The 21,533-nt window shown below is 41.2% G+C and overlaps 1 protein-coding gene across 2 annotated transcripts; it reads left to right on the forward strand.

Annotated features, from left to right (window-relative positions):
• The first annotated feature begins 366 nt into the window (after nt 1–366).
• KCNG3 (potassium voltage-gated channel modifier subfamily G member 3) lies at nt 367–20,901 on the forward strand. Of its 2 annotated transcripts, none has more exons than XM_050951917.1 (2): nt 367–1,050; nt 17,095–20,901. In XM_050951917.1, exons 1-2 carry the CDS (start codon nt 413–415, stop codon nt 17,738–17,740), a joined length of 1,284 nt encoding a protein of 427 aa, XP_050807874.1. In that variant the 5' UTR covers nt 367–412; the 3' UTR covers nt 17,741–20,901. The 2 variants fall into 2 exon arrangements, with proteins under 2 accessions (XP_050807874.1, XP_050807875.1); XM_050951918.1 differs by having other exon boundaries at nt 367–1,017.
• Nucleotides 20,902–21,533: the final 632 nt, after the last annotated feature.

Here is a 21,533-nt window from a genome sequence, read left to right on the forward strand (position 1 = left end):
GACAGCGGGCGGCGGCAGCCGGGAGAGCGGAGGAGGCAGCGGAGCGGGGCTCTCCCACTTGGCGGGGCTTCCCCCTTCCTCCCTGGCCCCGCGGCGGCACCATGCCGCCTCCGCGGACCAACCGCAGCAGCCCCCGGGCCCGAGGAGCCCCGACGCCCGGAGCCGCGCCCAGCGGGCTCCCGGGCTCGTCCTCCGCGCCCCGCTGAAGCGGCAGCGCCCAGCTTCGGGGCTGGCTTGAGTCTCCCTCCGCCCCGGGGCGCGGGCAGCCGCTGGCTCCGAGGGGGCGCCCGCCCTCCCGCCGCGCCCAGCCCCGGGAGCCGAATCGCAGGAGGGGCGCGGGGACCCTCCTCTCCCCGCCCGCCGGGGGCCCCGAGCCGAGGCCAGCCACCGCCCCCTCCGCCCCGCGCAAGCCATGAACTTTGGCCGGGGCCGCTCGGTGGTGTTGAACGTGGGGGGCACCCGCTACTCCTTCTCCCGCGAGGTGCTGAAGGACTTCCCGCTGCGGCGGGTGAGCCGGCTGCACGGCTGCCTCTCGGAGCAGGACGTGCTGGAGGTGTGCGACGACTACGACCGGGAGCGCAACGAGTTCTTCTTCGACCGCCACTCGGAGGCCTTCGGCTTCATCCTGCTGTACGTGCGGCACGGCCACCTGCGCTTCGCGCCGCACATGTGCGAGCTCTCCTTCTACAACGAGATGATCTACTGGGGGCTCGAGTGCTCGCACCTGGACTACTGCTGCCAGCGCCGCCTGGACGACCGCATGTCCGACACCTACACCTTCTACTCCGCCGACGAGCCCCCCGCAGGCGACAGCGCCGAGGCCCCGCCTGCCGCCGAGGGCAGGAAGTGGCTGGAGAGGATGAGGCGGACTTTCGAGGAGCCCACCTCGTCCGTGGCCGCCCAGATCCTGGCCACGGTTTCCATCCTCTTCGTCATCGTGTCCATGGTGGTGCTGTGCGCCAGCACCCTGCCCGAGTGGCGGGCGGCCGAGAACCGCAGCGTGGAGGAGCAGAGCAGGTACACAGCAGACTCAGTGAGGGAGCCCTCCGGGTAGGACGAGTCACTTATTTTCCCACTGTCTAGTCCGGTGTGTCCACTCCAGCGTGTCCTGCCGCTCATCCTGACAGTTAATGGCTATCGATTATTGAGCACTTCGTTAGCACCGTGATACTCCACCCTCTCCCCCAGGACTGACAGCCCAACACGAGAACCAGCCCTGAAACTCCTTGGGGAGGGAAAAGCCTGCCCTTGTCGGGTTTGGATCAGAGCCTCCTTGTACTAGGCACTATGCTAACTCCCGAATAAAAGAGCCCCTCGCCCCCTACCCATGAGCTGACACTGTAATTAACAATTCTCTCATCTGTAAATTAGACGGGCTGAATTTCAATATTTATTTATTATAGTGGAAACCACCTAAGTAACACAGGGGAACCTTGTAGCTATTCTTAACCTAGAAAAAGAGGGACAGATTCTAATCTCGGTTACACTGGAGTAAAAATGGAACAACTCCATACCAGAGCAGCTGAGATCAGAATGTAGCCCATGCTCTTTATAGTTGTATTAGTCTCTAGTAGATCCTGCAACCGTTTTGCCCACCAATAATCATAACCTATAGGAATAATCCTTTTTAATTCTGTGGGACTCTTATGAGTAGCGATTACTCAGGTCAGGAAAGGGTGTAGGATTGGTCCTCCTAAATGGAGAAAAGCAAACTAAACTCCTAAACTTTAAGAGATTTATTTTGCCCATTTTTGAATGTTTTAAAAAATTAAATGCAATATATATTCCATAAATATACTTACAAGGTCCCAGTCCTCCAATATAAACTGTACACAAATGCCGCACTTCTGCAAGTTCTTAAGTATGTGAGTAACTTGACAGCACTGCATCCTGGCAGGACCAGATTCTATACACAGACTCATAGAAGTTAGAGATAGAGAAGGTCTGTTAGAGAAATGATTCTGTCCCCTTACAAATGTATTATATAGTGTCCCAAAAGATATTTAAATTGATGCTATACATTACATTTGATCTTAGCCAAAACATATTTAAAAACATCAAGATTGTGAAACAAAGACATACAAAATTGATATTGTGGCTTTAGGGCTCAATCCTGCAAGTCTTATACATGTGAGCAGTCCTTATTGGGCTTGATTCTGATCTCACACCAGTGTTAAACTGGTGTAATTCCAAGGGTGTCAGTTATTCCTGATTTAAACCAGTGGGAGAAAGGATTCAAAGGGACAGATTTTAATGGGCTCCCTCTCCTAGGTAAGAATTACTCATCTGAGGGAAGTTGACATATAAAAAAAAAAAAACAACATTTTTTTTTTTCTGTTCCTCTTTGCTGATGGGGGTTATTTGTCTGTCAGCAGAAGTTTTCATCCTCCACAGTTCAGCCTATCCTGCTTTTCTCTATAGTGAAGTCATCTTGTCATTATGAAATCAGTCTGTTGCCATAGAATTAATTGGTATGTGATATATTCTGCACTAATAGTCAAATTCATTCCTTGGAAGTATGTTCATGGTTTCCATTGACTTAGATATGTGTGCAGCTCCAAGTTCACTGTAACTGGGCCAAAGACTCACTGCAGGATCAAATGGGAGTGGAGATGCACTGAGCTGTTGGCTCCTGTTTAGATACAAATACCATAGGTAAAAATGAAAAGATCCATATTTAAGCTTGATATATGTGAAAGTTTCTGGCGGTTTAAAACCTTGCCTTTAAATTGTCCCTAATTATTTCAGATATCTCCAAAGAGTAGATACCTTGGGTGATTTGTGAATATAACACAAATTCACATAGATATCTAACGGATAGAAAAAATATGTGCTGACACACTTAGGCACTATTGACTTTATTCACAATAATTCTCGATGGTGTGCAGGTCAACTGTCAAGTTGTTGCACTTACCTAAATAAGTTTTTATTTACAGCTAAGCATTGCAAGTTTTATACTTAACTTTTAAACAAAACTTAGTACCCCTTCCACAAAAATGCATGTATATAACATTACTCACCAGGGTAACCTTGTCACACGTATAAGTATTTGCAGGAGCGGGCCCAAGATACTAGTAACATACAGTGTTGCCAGTACCTGGGGAAGAGAAGAGAAAAAAATATTGAAGAGTGATCTGTAAATACCTGGAAAAAAACAGTATCAGTGGTAGTTTGAGAACTATTTGTGCTGGCATATGAATTGCAAAGAACTAGCCTATGGGATAGGGAATCAGGGTTGTGCTTCAACAATCCCTATGCTGCTCTTCCAGGAATCTTTACTATCTAGCCAATGATGTAACTTGGTTCACTTGAGATATACCTTTATTCATATATTATTGCTACATAGATGTAATAGTTTAACACTGAACACATTGCAAATGGGTGCATGTTCTTCCTCTGGTTGCCACTATACTTATAGGACACTGGCTGAGGTGGCATAGTTCTATCATAAGCGTGCACTTCAGTACTAAAAACCTCAGAAGCTGGAAGAATGTGAGTTTAAGGCAGAGTTGCAGCGAGTGTAAATCGTCATAGGCATGTTGACTTCAGTAAGCTTGTGACAGTTTGCACCAGTTGAGAAGCTGACCCTGAGAGCCCAATCCTGCAAACACATGAGTATTTGTTACTTATGTATTTCCAAGATCGGGCCCCAGCACAGCTGTTATCTGGATTTACTGTCTTCCTGCTTGCTTACATTTGAATTTCCTTGCTGTCACTGGTATAGTTACAACTTAACATTATTTACATTTAGAGCCAGATTTTCAAAAGAGCTTAGCACTAAAGTTTTCCCATGAAATCCAGTATTTTTTGAAATGTAGGTATCTGCTGTGTTTTTAGTCTCTAGTATGTTCCTTAATAAAAACTATTGTCCTTTTATCAGTGCTCTACCTCCTCTTAAAAAGAAAAAACAAAGAACAAAAAACACAGTGGAACAAAAACTCCCATTAATTTCTTTGATATGAGGGACAAAGAAATAGCAATATTATATTTTTATCACAGCACTGAGCTGGTGACTATATTTCAACAATAAATTGAGATGTTATTTAAATAATTCAGAAATAAGAATCTTTTCTTCATCTTAGTGTATGCACAATGTGCCTCAAGTGGCACGTGACCAAGATATATCATGGAATGTGGTCCACTGGTTAGATCATTGTCCAGGTCAGATACCTGAAGGGGAGCGCAACATCCCTCCATCATGCCCCATTTTCATAATGCAAAAGATCAGATGGCTGCAAAAGTCCTCAAGATTGACATGTGAAAGTTAAGGTATATCACATGACTGGCATTTAGCACAACTTTTTTTCCTCCTGGATTTCACAGCAAATTAATTACCTCAGCCTTTAAATTCCATAAGTAAAGCTAAAAAAAAGCTTAATTATTTTTAATACCTATTATAAATTAACTTTTCATTAGTTTCTAGGATTTCCTGAAATTCTACTGGACTTTTAGGGATGAGTCTTGCAGAAAAAAGTTCTCATTTCAGTTAATTGAGGAAGGACCACAGGAGTAAACCCATTGACACAGTTTTAGGACAAGCTGTGTTTTAGACTCTTTCCAGTGACTTAAGCGCACTCCTCAGGTGACAAGCTTTTCTTCCTGTGATCCCGTCTCTGTTGGACTGGATCTTTGGGTAGCAATCCCCTGTTTTACAAGTATTAACTACAGGCCCAACTGTGTTTTGGGGCTTATATAAGATAAGCCCTTTTCCTCTGGGGACCTGTGACCAGCAAACTGATTAAACAAATTTCTAAACAAATCATTATTCATCCATCAAAAAGGTACATAGCACACAGAGCAAAGGGTAAAAACAATAGAGGTCTGTATATATAGTTCTCCTTATGTACACCTAATCTTTTCTTAGAAGTTTAGTAAATTCCTTTCAGCCCAGTTAGCTCCATCTCTGGTCTCAGAGAGAGCCTGTTTGCTGCAGTTTGTGTCTTTCTCAGATCATTTGTATTAGTGTCTTCCCGTAGGCAACAACTGACAACCCACCAACAGGTAAATTAAGGTGCCTATGATTCTATTTATAAATTATATGCTTAATTACTTCAATCTCTACACTCATACGTTGTTAAGTGCATCATCTTGCGCAGCACTACTAAGATCTAATTGAAAGGCCAACTGAAGTAAGTTTGGATCAGGCCCCTAGTGTTTAGGATATCTAGATTAATCAGGGAGGGGGAGGTAGTTTAGCTCCTTGGATATTTCATTATATTCTGGGGGCTCTCTCTTGAAGATGAACAGGATAGCTAACTGCCAGAGAATTTACTGCTTTTTAAAAATAAATTAACACATAAAATAATTGAAATTAACTTTAATGCCCACTCACTTGTGTCAGAACCTTGCTATTCCCCTCACGATTCTTTACCTGAACATTCCTTATACATTTTATAATGTTTCATTTTAAAATGTGCCCATCCTGATTTAGGCATCTGTAAACTTTTTATAAAACCATCAGTTTAGAATCAATATTGTAAGAGAGAGACCCACTCTCACACATTAGTAGAATGAGCTATGATGGTTACATTTGGCCTGCATAAAGTAATTCTACAGTACAACAAAGAAATGCACTCTGTTTTCATTGGAAACCACAAAGCTTCATTACCATTTTTCCCAGGCTATTTTTCAATTAAAAAAAAATATTTATTTCTTGGAAAAGGCACCAGACTGGTCATCCTGGCAAGTGAATTGTTATCTACAGAGCAAGTAAAGTATGGACAGAAGCCGGGCAAGCTTCCCTCCTACCAATGAGACTTGACCCCCTTCTCTAGGCAATACCACTAAGAATGATAGAGTAGTTCAGTCCACACTATTCAGTCCTCTGTCTTTATGGAGACTGTTAATAAGAGTGGTGTCTACTAGTGCCAACTGATACCAGTTTTGTGTACATGTTTGGATGTGAGCACCCATTCACAGGAAAAAAGACTGAGATCAACAAACCTTTCATGTGGTCTTCTGAACAGCCATCAGATGATTATGAGTTTTGGTCATGAACATTTGGGTCAATATGTGACCCAGTAGTAAAAAGCTTTGTATTCTATCAATCCCCTGGAGTCAAGTTCCCTTAAGTTAAAGCCATGTCATATCCTCTCACTTCTGGGAGGGAGATAGAGGGCCTAGCAAACTCAGGGAGAGTCATGTAATGGTCCTCTCTTAGGGAGAGGCATGGAGTATGAGAATTCCAACTCCTGCCGATCCCAGAGATTTGCAGGGAATGGGACTTCTGGTTTGCAGAGAGGCTGCCCTCCATGAGGCTATTCCTAGGAATGAGGGAGTAGAAGTACATAGCAGAAGTTATTACTGAAAACATTTCACACAGCAATGTATTTTGTGACCTTGCTCTCCTCCTACCTGGTACGTTCCACTCCTCAAGGGAGAAGAATTGTTCCAGGACTTCCACATGCTGCTGAGGAGCAGACAGCAGCAGCCCCAGTCTCCACTTCTGATGTTTTTGGTGATTTAAAGTCCTCCTCTTTGTTCTCTTGTGTCACACAGCAGATGGGTATTTAGGGTCCTGAAAGTTTTTTATTTGTGGACCCATTTATAATCTGATCCTGTGTATGACACTGAAATGACAGTTGTGCAAAATCTTTTTGGGACTTCCTAAGCCTTTCCATTGCAGGTCCTGTCATAGACTCACCATCCCGGAGCACCTCCTCATGGCAAGACTCAGCATTGCCGCTCCTCTGCCTTACCCTCCTCCAGGCTTCAGTGGTCTGTGCAGTGACTTGGCCCTCCACTAAGGTTACACTAAGAGTCTGACCAGTCCTAAGGTAACAGCATCCCATTTTGAAGGAATGAAAACTCTTCCATGTGTCCCAGATTCAGTCCTCCACAGACTCTTCTCTTCTCCCAGACACTGTACATCTCTTCTCACTCCCTTTCTTCTCTCTGGAGGACCAGTGTCTCTTAAATCACTGATCCTTGGGGTATCTTCCCTGGAATCTCTCTTCTCCCAGGCTAGCTTCAGGAGTCTCCTTTTCCCCAGTTGTCCTCTCCATTCAGGGACAGTCCCACAGCATAAGCTTTTTCCCATAGAGCAGAAACTCACACCTTCTCACATATGACTCCTCTTCCTAGTGCCCTGCAGTCCCTCCTCTGTATGCATCACCCAGTCTGGTTCTCCAGCTTGGTCTAATTCTTAATTACCTGTCTCCCCTCCAGGTGCCACAGAATGGACTAATTGGGCTTTCTGTCTCTCCTTAATCCTGCCTCTTTCAGTCCTGTTTGGAATGTATGCTATCACAGAGCCATTACAACCTGTTGTGCCAATAGGCTGTTGTGCATGCTCATCTCAGAATTATTTTTCCCAGGAAGAGATGCCCTTCTCCCGCCACCCTTTTACACACACTGAAATCATGGTTGAATGTGTAGAATGAAACCCACAGTTAGTAAGTATGTATAACTTCTGCTTTCCTAAGCACAGTAAAACAAAAATCGCTGCTTTTCTAAACACCACATATCATCAATTACCAGAGGGCATTTGTTCACATTATAAAATAGATCTCTGCAAAATTTCAGGTAAAAAACTTAAGCTGTGTTTGAATCTCAGGGGCCCAGAAAATACATTGGAAACCACTAGTGTTTAGTCTCCTACCCTCACAGAACTTCAGAACACCAAACACATTTGTTTCCCACATTTAATAAAAAGGAAGAAGAACTCCTTGCCAGGCTAAGATCCAGTTTGTCATGTTTTAGCCCCAAACACCATTTTATAGCTAAATTCTAAACTCCTTTATATATAGAGGGCTGTGACTGTGTAATGGCACTACATATATCATTTAAATATAGGGACATGAATGCCTCTTTTGTAACAGACTTGTCCCATGAGACATTCATACAAAGATACATTCAGTGCACCAGAGAAGGAGAGGGTGCCAGGATCTGACATGTCCCCTTACTTCCTCACATGGGCTGGCCATAATGGGCATTGGCAAGATCTGCTCAGACTTCTACAAAGTGGGTAGGGAGGGATGGTGAAGAGCTAGAGTTTCCCCATCCCCAGAAGCAGTGGTCAGAAGACAACTGCAGAGGAAGTGCACTCTGTACTTTCTTTAGGCACAATAACTGAAGCCCTGGGAGCTCCAGAAGGCATTTTGCCTTTCTTAAGGACAGCACCTGGGAAAAGGGATCTTGTTACCACTCCTAATGTGGGGCTGTGATCGTGTATGAGACAGTCTAGTCCGTTCAGATATACTATCACTGACAAAATGCAGAATTGAAAGATGTTGACAGGAAAGCTTTGGGAACACAGTAAGTCGAGAATTCCCAGCGACTTCACAGATTCTGGCCCCTATTCTGCAATACCTGCTCAGGCAATACTCCCATTAACTCAGAAGACGTTATGTGTGGACGTCACTGGGAGTTTGCTTGAGCAAAGACTTGACCATTGGAACCAATGCTTTGAAATTTTTCTAGTTTAATGCTGCTTTTATGTGGAAATAAGATTTTAGGAACAATGTAGGCACAAATGGATGTTGATGGACTTTAATCATATATTGTCTTGTCATCTGTTTTCTTCATGTGTCCTGTTGACTGTGTATGTTTTATTCAGAAGTTTAATAGATGATAAAGCCATTCCAGTGAATTCTTTTTTTGAGATTTCAGCTAATTTCTCGGAGAATATTACAAAGAAAAGAAAATTATCAGTTAAAAAAAACCGAAGAATTCACAACTGAAGGATGCTTTGTGACAATTCAGAATATGATTACTTTGAATACACCACAGTAGTCTTGTTAGTGACTTTTAAAAAAGCATTTCCAAAGCAGTCTAAGCCAGTCTATATGTAAAATAGGTTATTCTGCTAGGGAATTATCAGTCAGAACAGAAAATTAAACAAAGTGATTGGTTTAGAAAAAGAGCTGCAGAGGACTGATTTTCATTTCACAGACAAAGAACCACATTAAAAATAATGCTGAGGGTCTTATTTGAAAACTGATAAATACCTAGAGATTTAGCATTTTTGATGAGAACTAAATTTTCATTGTGTTTAGGTACAAGCAGGGGTCATTGGCACAATAGAAGATTTTACACACCATCTGTGCTGGAATATCTAGCCACTGAATAAAAATGAGGGTTCAGCATTTTCTCTGAATTTCTCATATTTTGTGAATTTTTGAGGGAGCATTATTTTATGTTTGTTTAAAAAATATTTTCTCAATTTTTAATGGTAGGTTGTTTTAAAACTGAAATGAAGAAGAGGAAAAGCCTGCTAAAAATCTTGATTGGAAACATACGGAGTAGATGTTGGTTTGCCTAATGATATCAACATAAAGTCTGTGTTGTAAATATGTATTTAAACTTTTAAAACATACGTGTGATTTAAACAATGGACTATAACATATAGTCTGTCAGATGAACATATAGTGAGACAGTTTTAAAACGTATATGCTTTATTTATCCTCTTGCACCCTGTCTCCTCCATTAAAAAAGAAACTGGGTATTTGGCATAAGAAAATATCCCAGAGTATTTTAAGAAAAGTGAATACAGAACATGTTGTGTCCTTATTCTTCCAAGTGAATGCATCTTAGTTGGTTTTAATTTCATATTAAATGTCAAAGATAATTAGGCCATATTAAGGGCTAGTTGCTAAATCTCAGTTTTCTTAACTGATGCTATTTATCTATTAATGATACAAGTAACAAACAATGAATCATTTAAGGCAGAATTACTCAATCTGAAGCTGCAGAACTAATATTAAGCTCTGCTGAGTCCTCATATACAGGGCCAGCGCCAGTGTTTGTGCCGCCCCAAGTGGCGGAAAAAAAAAATAGGGACCGAGAGGGACTGGGGCATCCACCGCTGAATTGCTGTCAAAGAGCCGGATGTGCCACTCCTTTCTGTTGGCCACCCCAAGCACCTGCTTGCTGAGTTGGTGCCTAGAACTGGCCCTGCCTATGTAGGCCATAGGTCTGATCATCGCATTCTTCTTACTCTGCCTGGTCTCAGGAGCACCAACTACCTGTCCCCAGTGACACATGTGGGATAGGATGGGACAAGATGGAATGAAGCTACTGGAATTAATCTATGAAGGGGAGGAAAGAATGGTCTTAGAGAAGAACCCCATCCTTCCTATCAATAATCAGGAAATGGGGGAAGTGAAGAGGGACAAAGAAAAGAACGGAGCCTTCTTCTCAATAGCCAGGAATTGTGTGGAGGTATGGCGGGGGGAGGCGGGAAGGGGCAGGTAAGATGGATTGATTGAAGCTATCATATTGATTGGAGGGAGTGTCAAAGCTAGAAAACATGATATTCTGATTTTACTTCATCATGCTTGTATCAGTAATACAAGATCAGATGAAATAACCAGAGCAGCACAGTATACAGCAATTATTTTGTAGCTCTGCAGTTCAATTCTGTAATAAAGTGACTCCTGTTTTTCAGGATGGAATACCACTGATTCCCTGTGCAGCTAAAAAGCTGTTTCTGTCGCTTGTGCTCCAAGTGAGCTCCACAAGTTTCCCGGCTTTCACAATCTTGGAGTTTCTCCTTGTCTTCAGAGAAGTAGCACTCCTAGCTTCTGGATATGTAATATCTACTTCATAGGGCTGTCGATTAATCACAGTTAACTCACACGATTAATTAAAAAAACTAATCACAATTAAAAAAATTGATCGTGATCGCAGTTTTAATCACATTGTTAAACAATAGAATACCAATTGAAATCTATTACATATTTTTGGGTGTTTTTCTAATTTTTCAAATATACTGATTTCAGTTACAACACAGAATACACAGTGTACAGTGCTCACTTTATAAATGATGCACTGTAAAAATGATAAGCAAAAGATACTGTTTTTCAGGTCACCTTATACAAGTACTGTAGTGCAATCTCTTTACTGTGAAAGTGCAATTTACAAATGTAGATTTTTTTTGTTACATAACTGCGCTCAGAAACAAAACAATGTAAAACTTTAGAGCCTACAAGTCTGCTCAGTTCTATTTCTTGTTCAGCCAATCGCTTAGACAAACAAGTTTGTTTACATTTATGGCAGATAATGCTGCCTGCTTCTTATTTACAATGTCACCTGAAAGTGAGAACAGGCATTCACATGGCACTTTTGTAGCCAGCATTGTAAGATATTTACATGCCAGATACGCCAAACATTCATATACCCCTTCATGCTTTGGCCACCATTCTGTAGGATATGCGTCCATGCTGATGATGCTTGTTAATAATATGGAGATATACCTATCTCATAGAACTGGAAGGGACCTTGAAAGGCCATTGAGTCCAGTCCCCTGCCTTCACTAGCAGGACCAAGTACTGACCCTGACAGGTTGTTGGTTTTGTTTTTGGCACCCCAGATCCCTAAATGGCTCCCTCAAGGATTGAACTCACAAACCTAGGTTTAGCAGGCCAAGTTAAAAAAAAAGTGTTAATTAAATTTGTGACTGAACTCCTTGGGGGAGAATTGTATGTCTCTTGATCTGTTTTTTACCTGCATTCTGCCATACATTTCATGTTATACCAGTCTTGGATGATGACCCAGCATGTTGTTCATTTTAAGAACACTTTCACTGCAGATTTGACAAAATGAAAATATACCAATGTGAGATTTCTAAAGATAGCTATAGCACTCGACCCAAGGTTTAAGAATCTGAAGTGCCTTCCAAAATCTGAGCAGGATGAGGTGTGAAGCATGCTTTCCAAAGTCTTAAAAGAGCAGCACTATGATGCAGAAACTACAGAACCCAAACCACCAAAAAAGAAAATCAGCCTTCTGCTAGTGGCATCTGACTCAGATGATGAAAATGAACATGAGTCGGTCTGCACTGCTTTGGATCGTTATTGAGCAGAATCTGTCATCAGCGTGGACACACGTCCTCTGGAATGGTGGTTGCAGCATGAAGGGACATATAAATCTTTAGCACATCTGACACAAATATCTTGCAACGTCGGCTACAGCAGTGCTATGCAAACGCCTGTTCTCACTTTCGGGAGACACTGTAAACAAGAAGCAGGCAGCATTGTCTCCTGCACGTGTAAACAAACGTTATTGTCTGAGCGATTGGCTGAACAAGAAGTGAGACTGAGTGAACTTGTATGAAATTGTTTTATTTTTGAATGCAGTTTTTTTGTGCATAATTCTACATTTGTACGTTCAACTTTCATGATAAAGAGATTGCACTACAGTACTTGTATTAAGTGAATTAAAAATACTATTCCTTTAATTTTTACAGTGCAAATATTTATAAAAAAATAATTATAAAGTGAGCACTGTACACTTTGTATTCTGTGTTGTAATTAAAATCAATAGATTTGAAAATGTGGAAAACATCCAAAAATATTTAAATAAATAGTATTGTATTATTATTTAACAGTGCGATTAATTGTGATTACTTTTTGTAATCACATGATTAATCACAATGTTTTTAATTCCTTGACAGCCCTACTACTTCACCATTCCTTGGCCAACTATAATTGAACTTATCCTAGGACTTCACCAAACATTTGCAGGGCAAATGAGATCATCTAAATGACATTGAAAGGCTTAGTGGAGCCAAAGTTGCATCCTGTGATGTCCTAAGGCAGCCATGGGGTCAACCCAACTGGCTGACACAATGGCAGTGAAGTTGAAGGATAAGAATTAAGATGCTGCCTTTAGGTAAAGTCAAAAGCCAGTCTATCTCCCTGTCATAAATATAAATGGAAGGGTAACAACCTTTATGTATGCAGTAACATCAAATTCCTGCTGGCCAGAGGTACAGAATCACTTACCTGTAAGGGGTTAATCAGTTCAATTAACCTACTTGGCACCTGTCCAGAAGGACCAATGGGGGAAAGAAGATACTTTCAAATCTGGGGAGGAGGGTTGTTTGTGATCTTTGTTTTGTTCCCTCTCCGGACAAAGAGAGAGACCAAGCAGATAACCCTGCTCCTACTGAAATGATACGTTATCTTTTGTTTTAGCATGTGAATTTTCCCTGTGCTAAGAGGGAGGTTTATTCCTGTTTTTGTAACTTTGAAGTTGAGCCTAGAGGGGAATCCTCTGTGTTTTACATCTTTTTATTACCTTGTAAAATTACCTTCCATCCTGATTTTACAGAGGTGCTTCTTTTACTTTTTTCTTTGTAATAAAGTTCTTCATTTATGAACCTGATTGATTTTAGTGTCCTAAACATAAAGCATCTGGTCTGTACTTTTATTAAAGGCAATTGGTTGGTATATTATTCTCAAGCCTGTCCAGAAAAGGGGGTGAAGTGGCTTGGGGGGATATTTTGGGGTGGATAGGGCTCCAAGTGGCCCCTCCCTGAATGTTTGTTTAAATCACTTGATGGTAGCCACAATACCGTTCAAGGACAAGGAAATTAATTTGTGCCTTGGGGAAGTTTAAACCTAAGCTGGTGGAATATAAATTTAGGGGGTCTTTCATGCGGGTCCCCACATCTATACCCCAGAGTTCAGAGTGCAGAGGGAACCCTAACACTCCCTATCTAATTGTGACACACAGGGCAGTCACTCATGTCCTAGTAATGTAAAGTTTAGAGAGCTAGAAGGTAAATTCTGCAGGGGACATGTTTCCAATGGGTGCTGTCAGAACAAGAATGGGAAGTTATGGAAAATGGGAGGCAGAGAGTTCTGTTCCACATTGTAGTCATGAAAGAACCCTTGGTACATTCTGTAGGGGTTCCAGTTGAGGCCAAATTCCTGTTCAGGCAGCTACACCGTGGAAAACACCTCATCCCTTTACGCCTCATTTTTATTCCTAGACTGGAAGAGAATGATAAGTTTCCTGCTTTTTCAACTCCCAATTGATTTCCCAACTTTGAATGAATTAGTCCAAATGAAGAAAATATTCCTCCTGTGCTTGCAGACGAGACTACTGCTGTCAATAGCTGGTTTAGCACTTCAGCAAACTCTGGTTCCAGGTGCTTAGCTAGTGACTTCCACCAGTTCACTGGTGTGACTCTTTGCATTAAGAAATGAGCCAATCAAAGCTCAGATAGGGAGATGCTATAAAATAGGAGTATGGAGTTAGGCGGATTTAGTGGATGATCTTGATGTGATACATGATGGTGTCTCCTGGAGTAAGAAGCTAGATCCCAAATCCTGTGATGACTGCCAGTCTCTTATGCTCAGTAGCACAGTCCCTGGGTCTCCCACGCACTCAGGCCCTTAATTATTTATAAAGTTTGACCTGAAAAGTTAGATTCTTTTCCCCTGATTGTTTCTTTATATAGAAAAGCAGCCTGTAATGTAAAGGTTTCAATAGAGGCTCATGGACTCAGCATATTTATTTTTTATTTAAATTTGTGAGAGATTATAGTGAGTTTAGGCTTCCCATAGTTTGTATTAAAATCAAATTTAATTTTAAATAGGTTTATTTTTAAAAAGAAAAACGTACTATAATTTAAATTAAAAAAATCTGATTTAGGACCTTTCCCCAACCCTGCCCCTCCCAGCGACATGGCTGGGGCTGAGGCAAGGGAAGGGAAGTGGAGCGGGCTGGGGCCACGTCGCTCCACTTCCCGCCACAGGTGAGTGTGAGGGGCGTCCTTTCCCCAACCTCACCAGCAGCGAGAAGCGGAGCGCCGTGGCTGGGAGCTAGTGGAGTAGAGCGGGCTGGGGCCGGGTTGCTCCACTTCCCGCCGCTGCCGGTGAGTGTGGGGTCACTGGGGGAAGAGATGGAATGGGGGCAGGCCGGGGGCGGAGCAAGGGGGAAGGGTAAGAGGCAGGGCAGAGGGAGTTGTCCGGGGCCCCACACTCCCCTAGGAACAGCCCTGCACCTTGCAGTGGATGCTGCCCACAGGGGGGCCGGCCGAGTGATAGGGTCGGTCACCGGGGCTGGTGCCGCCACGTATGCAGCATGCAGCTGTCTAGGGCACCATGACATTTGGGGCAATTTGGTGCCTCAAATTTCGTGGGGCCCTACGCAGCTGCGTATGCTTAAGGACGGCCCTGACATTAAACTTTTCTAAGACAAATTAAGTCAATGTATTTGTGTAGGCCTTATCTCAGAGAAAGACCCCTAATTCATAAATGCTTCATGGGCTTCCCTGGCTATCTATGGAGATTCAGTGGCTGCCTCTGACTGAATGGGTACTTACCTCTTGTTATGGTAGCATTTAGTTTATAAGGCAGAAATTATTCCCGTGCGATTGCCTGACCATTACTACACCCTCAATTTTTGAGGCTGGGGTGTCTCTCTTTTGTTGGGAAGAAGGACCTGCACTGAAAGCAAATCCACAGTGGCTAATGGAATCGATGAGTTTCAGAAGGCTCTGAAGAAGAATATTATCTTTCTAACAGACCACCATCTTAGGCTTTGTCTACACTACTCAGCATTTAGCGACATGGCTGTGTGGCCACAGCCGGGCCGCTAAAAGTCATGCAATGTAGCTGCTGTTTGTCGGCTCTCCTGCCGACAAAAAAACTTCCACTCCGAGGAGCAGGGGTAGTTTTGTCGGCAGGAGAGTGCTTCTACCAACAATGCACTATTCATGCTGTCACTTGTCATGGCAAAACTTTTGTCTTTTGGGCGGCGAAGGGGGTGGTTTAACACCTCTGAAAGACAAAAGTTTTGTCATTCAATTGCCAGTGTAGACATAACCCAAGTGGTTAAGAGAAACATCAGCATGTGGGCTAGATTCCATGCTATGCTTCTCAACAGAACTGATTCTCTAGCAAAACAGGCAAAATCTTCTCTAGTTGCATTTCAGCCTATAATGCCTGCTAGGGTTCTGAAATTTTTTGGGCACATACAGACTATTATCTTGAATTACAGTTTGTTCTTCCTGGCTTGTTAAAGCCAATGCAGAGGTGTTGGCACCATTGTTGGGTCTGATTTCTAGTGCTTCCATGAGATGCTATCTTTTCTTAAAGTAATAGTTGGATTCTTGCTTAATAAGCCATCGCTTGGCAAGGACAATCTCTCCAAATATTGCTCCATTCTGGATGTCCAGTGGTGGTGAAACAAATCCAGTAAATCTAGTTTTCAAGTCTTTTTGACTCTCATCAGTTGGGTTTTAGACCTCTTATGGTACTGAGACGGCACTGGTCTTATTGGGTTTTGGGTTTCTGAAGGCAATAGATGAAAGTGCTTGTGAGATGGGGAAAGCAATGAGAGAAAATATCAGATATTATATTAGCCCTCTTAATTAACAAGATATGCTCATGATTAATTTAATAAGAGGGCATGTTTCCACCTGCAGGCTATCATACTGGATCCCCAGCAGCTACTGGATACCCAGAAACAGCAGTTGCTATTTGTGCCTTCTGTTGGCCCAATTCAGTAAAGCATTTAAGCATGTTCTTAAGTCTCGCTGGCTTCATTGGGACTTAAACATATGCTTAAAGTTAAGCCCATGCGTAAGCACCTTTCCTGGACAGGGATACTTTCCTGCATCTGGGCTGTTTGTACTTGATAAGAAAGTTATGCCCTTCTCTTTCAGATGTGGTCCTCACCATTGACTTGGTTACTGTGAAATTAGGTTATTGCAGTTCACTGTACATTTTTAAACCCTTTAGAAATTTCAGCTAGTGAAGAATGCGGTGACCCCACTTGTAAAACAGGAGGTTGAGAGCAAACTTGCATGAGCTATTATCCCTAAAAGTAGATTTTCAACTTCTCAGTGCTCACTGTGGGGTTTAATTTTTGTGGCCCAGGTCAGCAGACATGTCTTTCTCCTTAATAGGTTGTTCTGCTAATGAGCTGCCACTCCATAGCTTTTGGTAGGTTTGATAGCTTGCGAAGTATGGAGATCTTAAGCTGGATAGGGACCTAGAGTTTTAGTTTAGATATGAATAGCTGTCTACGTTATTTTAGACATTATCCTGTAGTGTTCCTGACTTTGCAGAAGTATCCTCACATATTGGTAATGTTAACAATTTGTAATTCCAACAAAGCATTCACTAAATGAATCGCAGATATAATCAAATCTTTATCAGTAATCAGTTCTGAGTTGTACTCACTGTAGCCTGGTATTATATTTATACAAACAAGTTCAGAATAAGATAGTGTGGCTCACCATTTGGCACACCCTCCGCTAAGGCTCTGAATTAATATCAATTTAGTAATGTCCACAGACAAACCTGAATTAAAATGCTCGTATAGAATTAAAATGCTCCACTTTGTTTCTTTTGACAGGATCATTGAAGCTATCTGCATAGGCTGGTTCACTGCAGAGTGCATTGTGAGGTTCATCATCTCCAAAAACAAGTGTGAGTTTGTCAAGAGACCCCTGAACATCATTGATTTGCTGGCAATCACTCCTTACTATATTTCTGTGCTAATGACAGTTTTCACAGGGGAAAATTCTCAGCTCCAAAGGGCTGGAGTCACTCTGAGAGTTCTTAGGATGATGAGGATTTTTTGGGTGATTAAACTTGCCCGTCACTTCATTGGTCTTCAAACACTTGGTCTGACTCTGAAGCGTTGTTACAGAGAGATGGTGATGCTTCTTGTCTTTATTTGTGTTGCCATGGCAATTTTTAGTGCACTTTCACAACTCCTTGAAAATGGGCTGGACTTGGGAATAAAGAATAAGGATTTTTCCAGCATCCCTGCTGCCTGTTGGTGGGTAATAATCTCGATGACCACAGTTGGTTATGGTGACATGTGCCCCATCACTGTACCTGGAAGGATTCTTGGTGGAATTTGTGTGGTTAGTGGGATTGTTTTACTAGCATTGCCTATTACTTTCATCTATCATAGCTTTGTGCAGTGTTATCATGAGGTCAAGTTCCGATCTGCTAGGTACAGCAGAAGCCTCTCTGCTGAATTCTTAAATTAATTAGTGCGCCTGCTTTTTGTAATAGTACTTGCTAAGCTTTGGTGGAAGAGATGATGGTTGCTCCCTGTGTACACCCATCTTGCTGGATGATCTGAGGAACAGCATTGTCATTAGCCTTGAAGGATGTCAGTCACCATTCTCATCTGAAGGATGACTATCTGCTTTGGGCCCTATGGTAGGGAGTGTGGTTGGGGATGTTGAGATCTGAGAGGAAGAAAATAGTAGCTTATAGAACAACAATGGGACTGGAAAGTTCTCAAGACCTCATGGGGGCTGGACTTCTCTCTGCCTATCCAGACAACTACACACACAAATCATGGACTTGATACCAAGAGAGATGAAGACCTGTGACTCAGTGGGAGTTGCAGGTACTCACCACTCCTCATACTGATATCCCAGAGCCCATATAACTGATGTCATTCAAATATTTTAAAATCTAAAGGTCTCTTGGAGAAGTAGAGACCTTGTTGACATGAAGCCTGCTTCAGAAGAGTTGAGGGCATTGGAGCAGAATTGCTGCTACTTTTAATTCCTCCAAGTCATGCAGCAGATGGAATAATCTGATCCTATGACTGAAGGAAGAGGAAAAAAAATATAAATACACAAGGCAGAGAGAGTCTCACAGCCCAGTTCTGATCTCAGTTAAAGCGACAGTGAGGTCAATGGAGTTAGTTCAGATTTTTATTGGAGGAACCAAGAGGAGTGTATGTCCCTCTCTATGTTGTCTCTATATGCTTAATCACATTTCTCTGGGAGTAAGATTTATAGTAGCAACTAATGTCATACTTTATAAAGATCAGAGTAAAATTCAGTTGTTGATAATAGGATCAATATATCAACTGCTAGCTCAATAGGAGGCAGATACTCAAATTTGACTTGTGCTCAGCTAAATTCCATCAACGTGAAGACATTTGTCTATAAGCCTTGATTTCCTGCCACCCCATTTTATTAACCATAATCACCTCATAGTGAAATAGTATTCCAAGGAACATGATATGAGTCTGTCACTTGAGAGGTTCAAAAACTTTCTAGACAAATATGGAATTAAGATGAATGAAGTTAGGTTCTCATGTTTCATACACTACATTTCTTGTATAGTACTGCTTAGTAGCATTATTAAATATGACTTTGAAAAGCTGCCATGTGCTCTTAAACATTCAAACAAATTTAGGCACAGCTAAACTAGTACTATTTACCAACCACCATTAACAGGAAACATTTTTATAAACCAGAATCACCAGTCTATTTGAATTTGGTGTGCTTGCCTGAAAGTCATTGTAAAATGTTTACTGTGTTTGTATTGTAGAAGCACCTTAGGATGTTTCATGTACATTTGTCAGCTTAAGAAATAGAGTGACTGGCACCTACCAACAGAAGTCTTTGGTACTGATCACTCAGACTAAAAATATTAGCTGGGGTACATAACTAGTACTTGAAGGCCATGTGCTGAAAAAGAAATATGCTGCCATTTTTGCTGCTCAAGACCTAAGAAAAGTTATGGATCATGTTAAGTGGCATGCTGTTGTTTTTAGGGGAAAGGGATATGTACTGATAAAGCCACTCAAGGAGAGAAAGGAAATTGTTTCACTACCAGAAGTTGTAAAGTAACCTGAAAGAAAAGTTGCTCGATTGCAATAGCCATGAGTTTGCATTTCCCAAAACTAGTTTTCTTAAGTTTCCTTTTCCTTTTTTCTGCAATAGTTTCTTGAGTATATATTATTGTGTAGTGCCACATCCACACCTTTGAAATCTCTGTATCTTGCAGAGAGGTGAATATTCCTCGGGAAGGGGGAGAAATCATTTTTGGGGAGAGATTCTCAGCTGGTTTAAGCTGGCCAGCTTCCAGTAACTTCAGAGGATCTATGCCAGTTGAAACCAGCTGAGATTCTGCGCCTTAGCATATATAATAGAGCTGATTAGAGAAAAAAATTCCCCACAAAAATGAAAATTAGTTTTTGATAAAAGAAACTGAATTTGACTTTCATTTTCCAGCCACTGAAGACTGAAACATTTCAGCCAAAGTTAGTTTATGTTTTGATAAAAAATTAACATTTTTTTTTGAAAAAAAAATGCTCTACAAAAAAATTGGCTTTGACAAAATGAAAATTTTCCAATTGTGTAATACTGAATTGCTATTATTTTCTTCTTCTGCTAGTGTTGAAAAAGCTAGCACTACACATTTAGAAACTCTTGGGTGAAATTGGTTTCCATGTAACTTTTTCAAGTCTGATGTGCCTTTAATCCACAGATTATATTTAAACAGATTAATGCCCTCTATTTGAGATCAAAATACCATATACAATTTGAGCAAAGTGGGTATATCTCATAGTTTTAAACATATACAAATATGAAATATACTTACAGTAAGTTGTAGTACTTAATTCCAGAAAAAAATTAATTTGTATTTTTATCAGTATATATAAGGTCAGTTTTTTAGCTTCATGTGCAAAAAAGTAAAGTCAGTTATAAATTAATGCACACAATGACTTTCAAGTACTGATTTGTATTGTACAGGCAATTGAATACTAGACATTCCAAAGACAAACTAGTTTCTAGAATAGGTCTGACATAAGAGTACAGAAAATGTGCTATTTTATAAAGGGTTTCCAAATGTAGAGTCTTATAGAATACAAATAATAATAATCACCTACTTAAGATACTTATGTGAAGGAATGTATGTTTATGAAAAGTGGAGATCAGCTTAAATACAAACATTTAGATTGTAGTAGATCAAATTTTTATTGCAGAATGTGAACAAAAATGCCTCATGTATTTTAAATTTGCATTGCAATAGAATAATTTTGCATAGCTAAGTGGATATAAAGTAAGAGTCTAGTCCATAAAAACTTGCCCTAAATATAAGCTAGCTACGGAGATATATTTGCTCTTTTCTTTATTTTAGTGTAGCATGGTTATTAATGTATTGACAAGAGGTTTCCTTTACTCTTTTTAGAAACCAAGTTAAAGTAGCCTTATATCAGAGGTAGCCTTAAAACAGAGAGCCTTATAGTGAAGGGATAGGGTATTCTGATTTATAGTGATGCTTATTGTCTTATTTTCTATAGATTGATTTTCCTAGTGAAACTTTCTATACATAAATATTCTATAAATATTGAATTATACATGTGTATAAAGATAAGCATTTCTTTATGCAGCTGAGCTTTCTTTTCAGTTTTATACAAGCATTTTGGTGTAGTGTTCTCTCCACCTAATACAGCATTTCAAAAACTAAGAGAGGATAGTTGGCTAATTCTGAACCACTCCCCCAACCTTCACACCAAAATAAAATTGTGTTCCTATATATAAGGTGTACAGTAAAATCTCTAGGGATATGTTCTCAAAGAGTGTAAGACACAAACTCGTATACGTAGCCTGACAATTTAAAGAAAAATAGGGAGAAAATCTGAATGCAGCAAATCTAAAAAAACAATTTGTCATAATGGTACACAAAGGCTTCTGTTCATCCAAAATGCAGCCAGTGTAAATGAATACCAAACTGGAAATTCCACCACTTGACACCAAAGGCTAATTGTCAATTAGATGTTGGCCTCAACCCCGTGGGGTGATAGTGTTTGAGAGTGCTCTGCTCCCACTGAAATCAGTAGGAGAGGAAGGGTGCCCAGCAACTTGCAGAATTGGGCCCAGAGTCTATTTTTCTCTTACTGGCCTGCACAAAGAGACACTACCCCAAAGTTTCCAGTTACGGAATATTAGTTACTATCTATCTCTTTGGATATCTGGTTGCTTCACCTGGGATACTTGATGCCTCTAAAGACACACACAAGAGGAGGAA

This window comes from Gopherus flavomarginatus, chromosome 4 (genome assembly GCF_025201925.1).
Source record: "Gopherus flavomarginatus isolate rGopFla2 chromosome 4, rGopFla2.mat.asm, whole genome shotgun sequence".
Taxonomy (NCBI): Eukaryota; Metazoa; Chordata; order Testudines; family Testudinidae; genus Gopherus; species Gopherus flavomarginatus.

Excerpts from the sequence above, each read along its gene's own strand:
- KCNG3 (XM_050951917.1), top strand. The coding sequence starts at position 413 with ATGAACTTTGGCCGGGGCCGCTCGGTGGTGTTGAACGTGGGGGGCACC. Across the intron at positions 1,051-17,094 it reads TCAGTGAGGGAGCCCTCCGG|GATCATTGAAGCTATCTGCA; the intron begins GTAGGACGAGTC and ends TTCTTTTGACAG.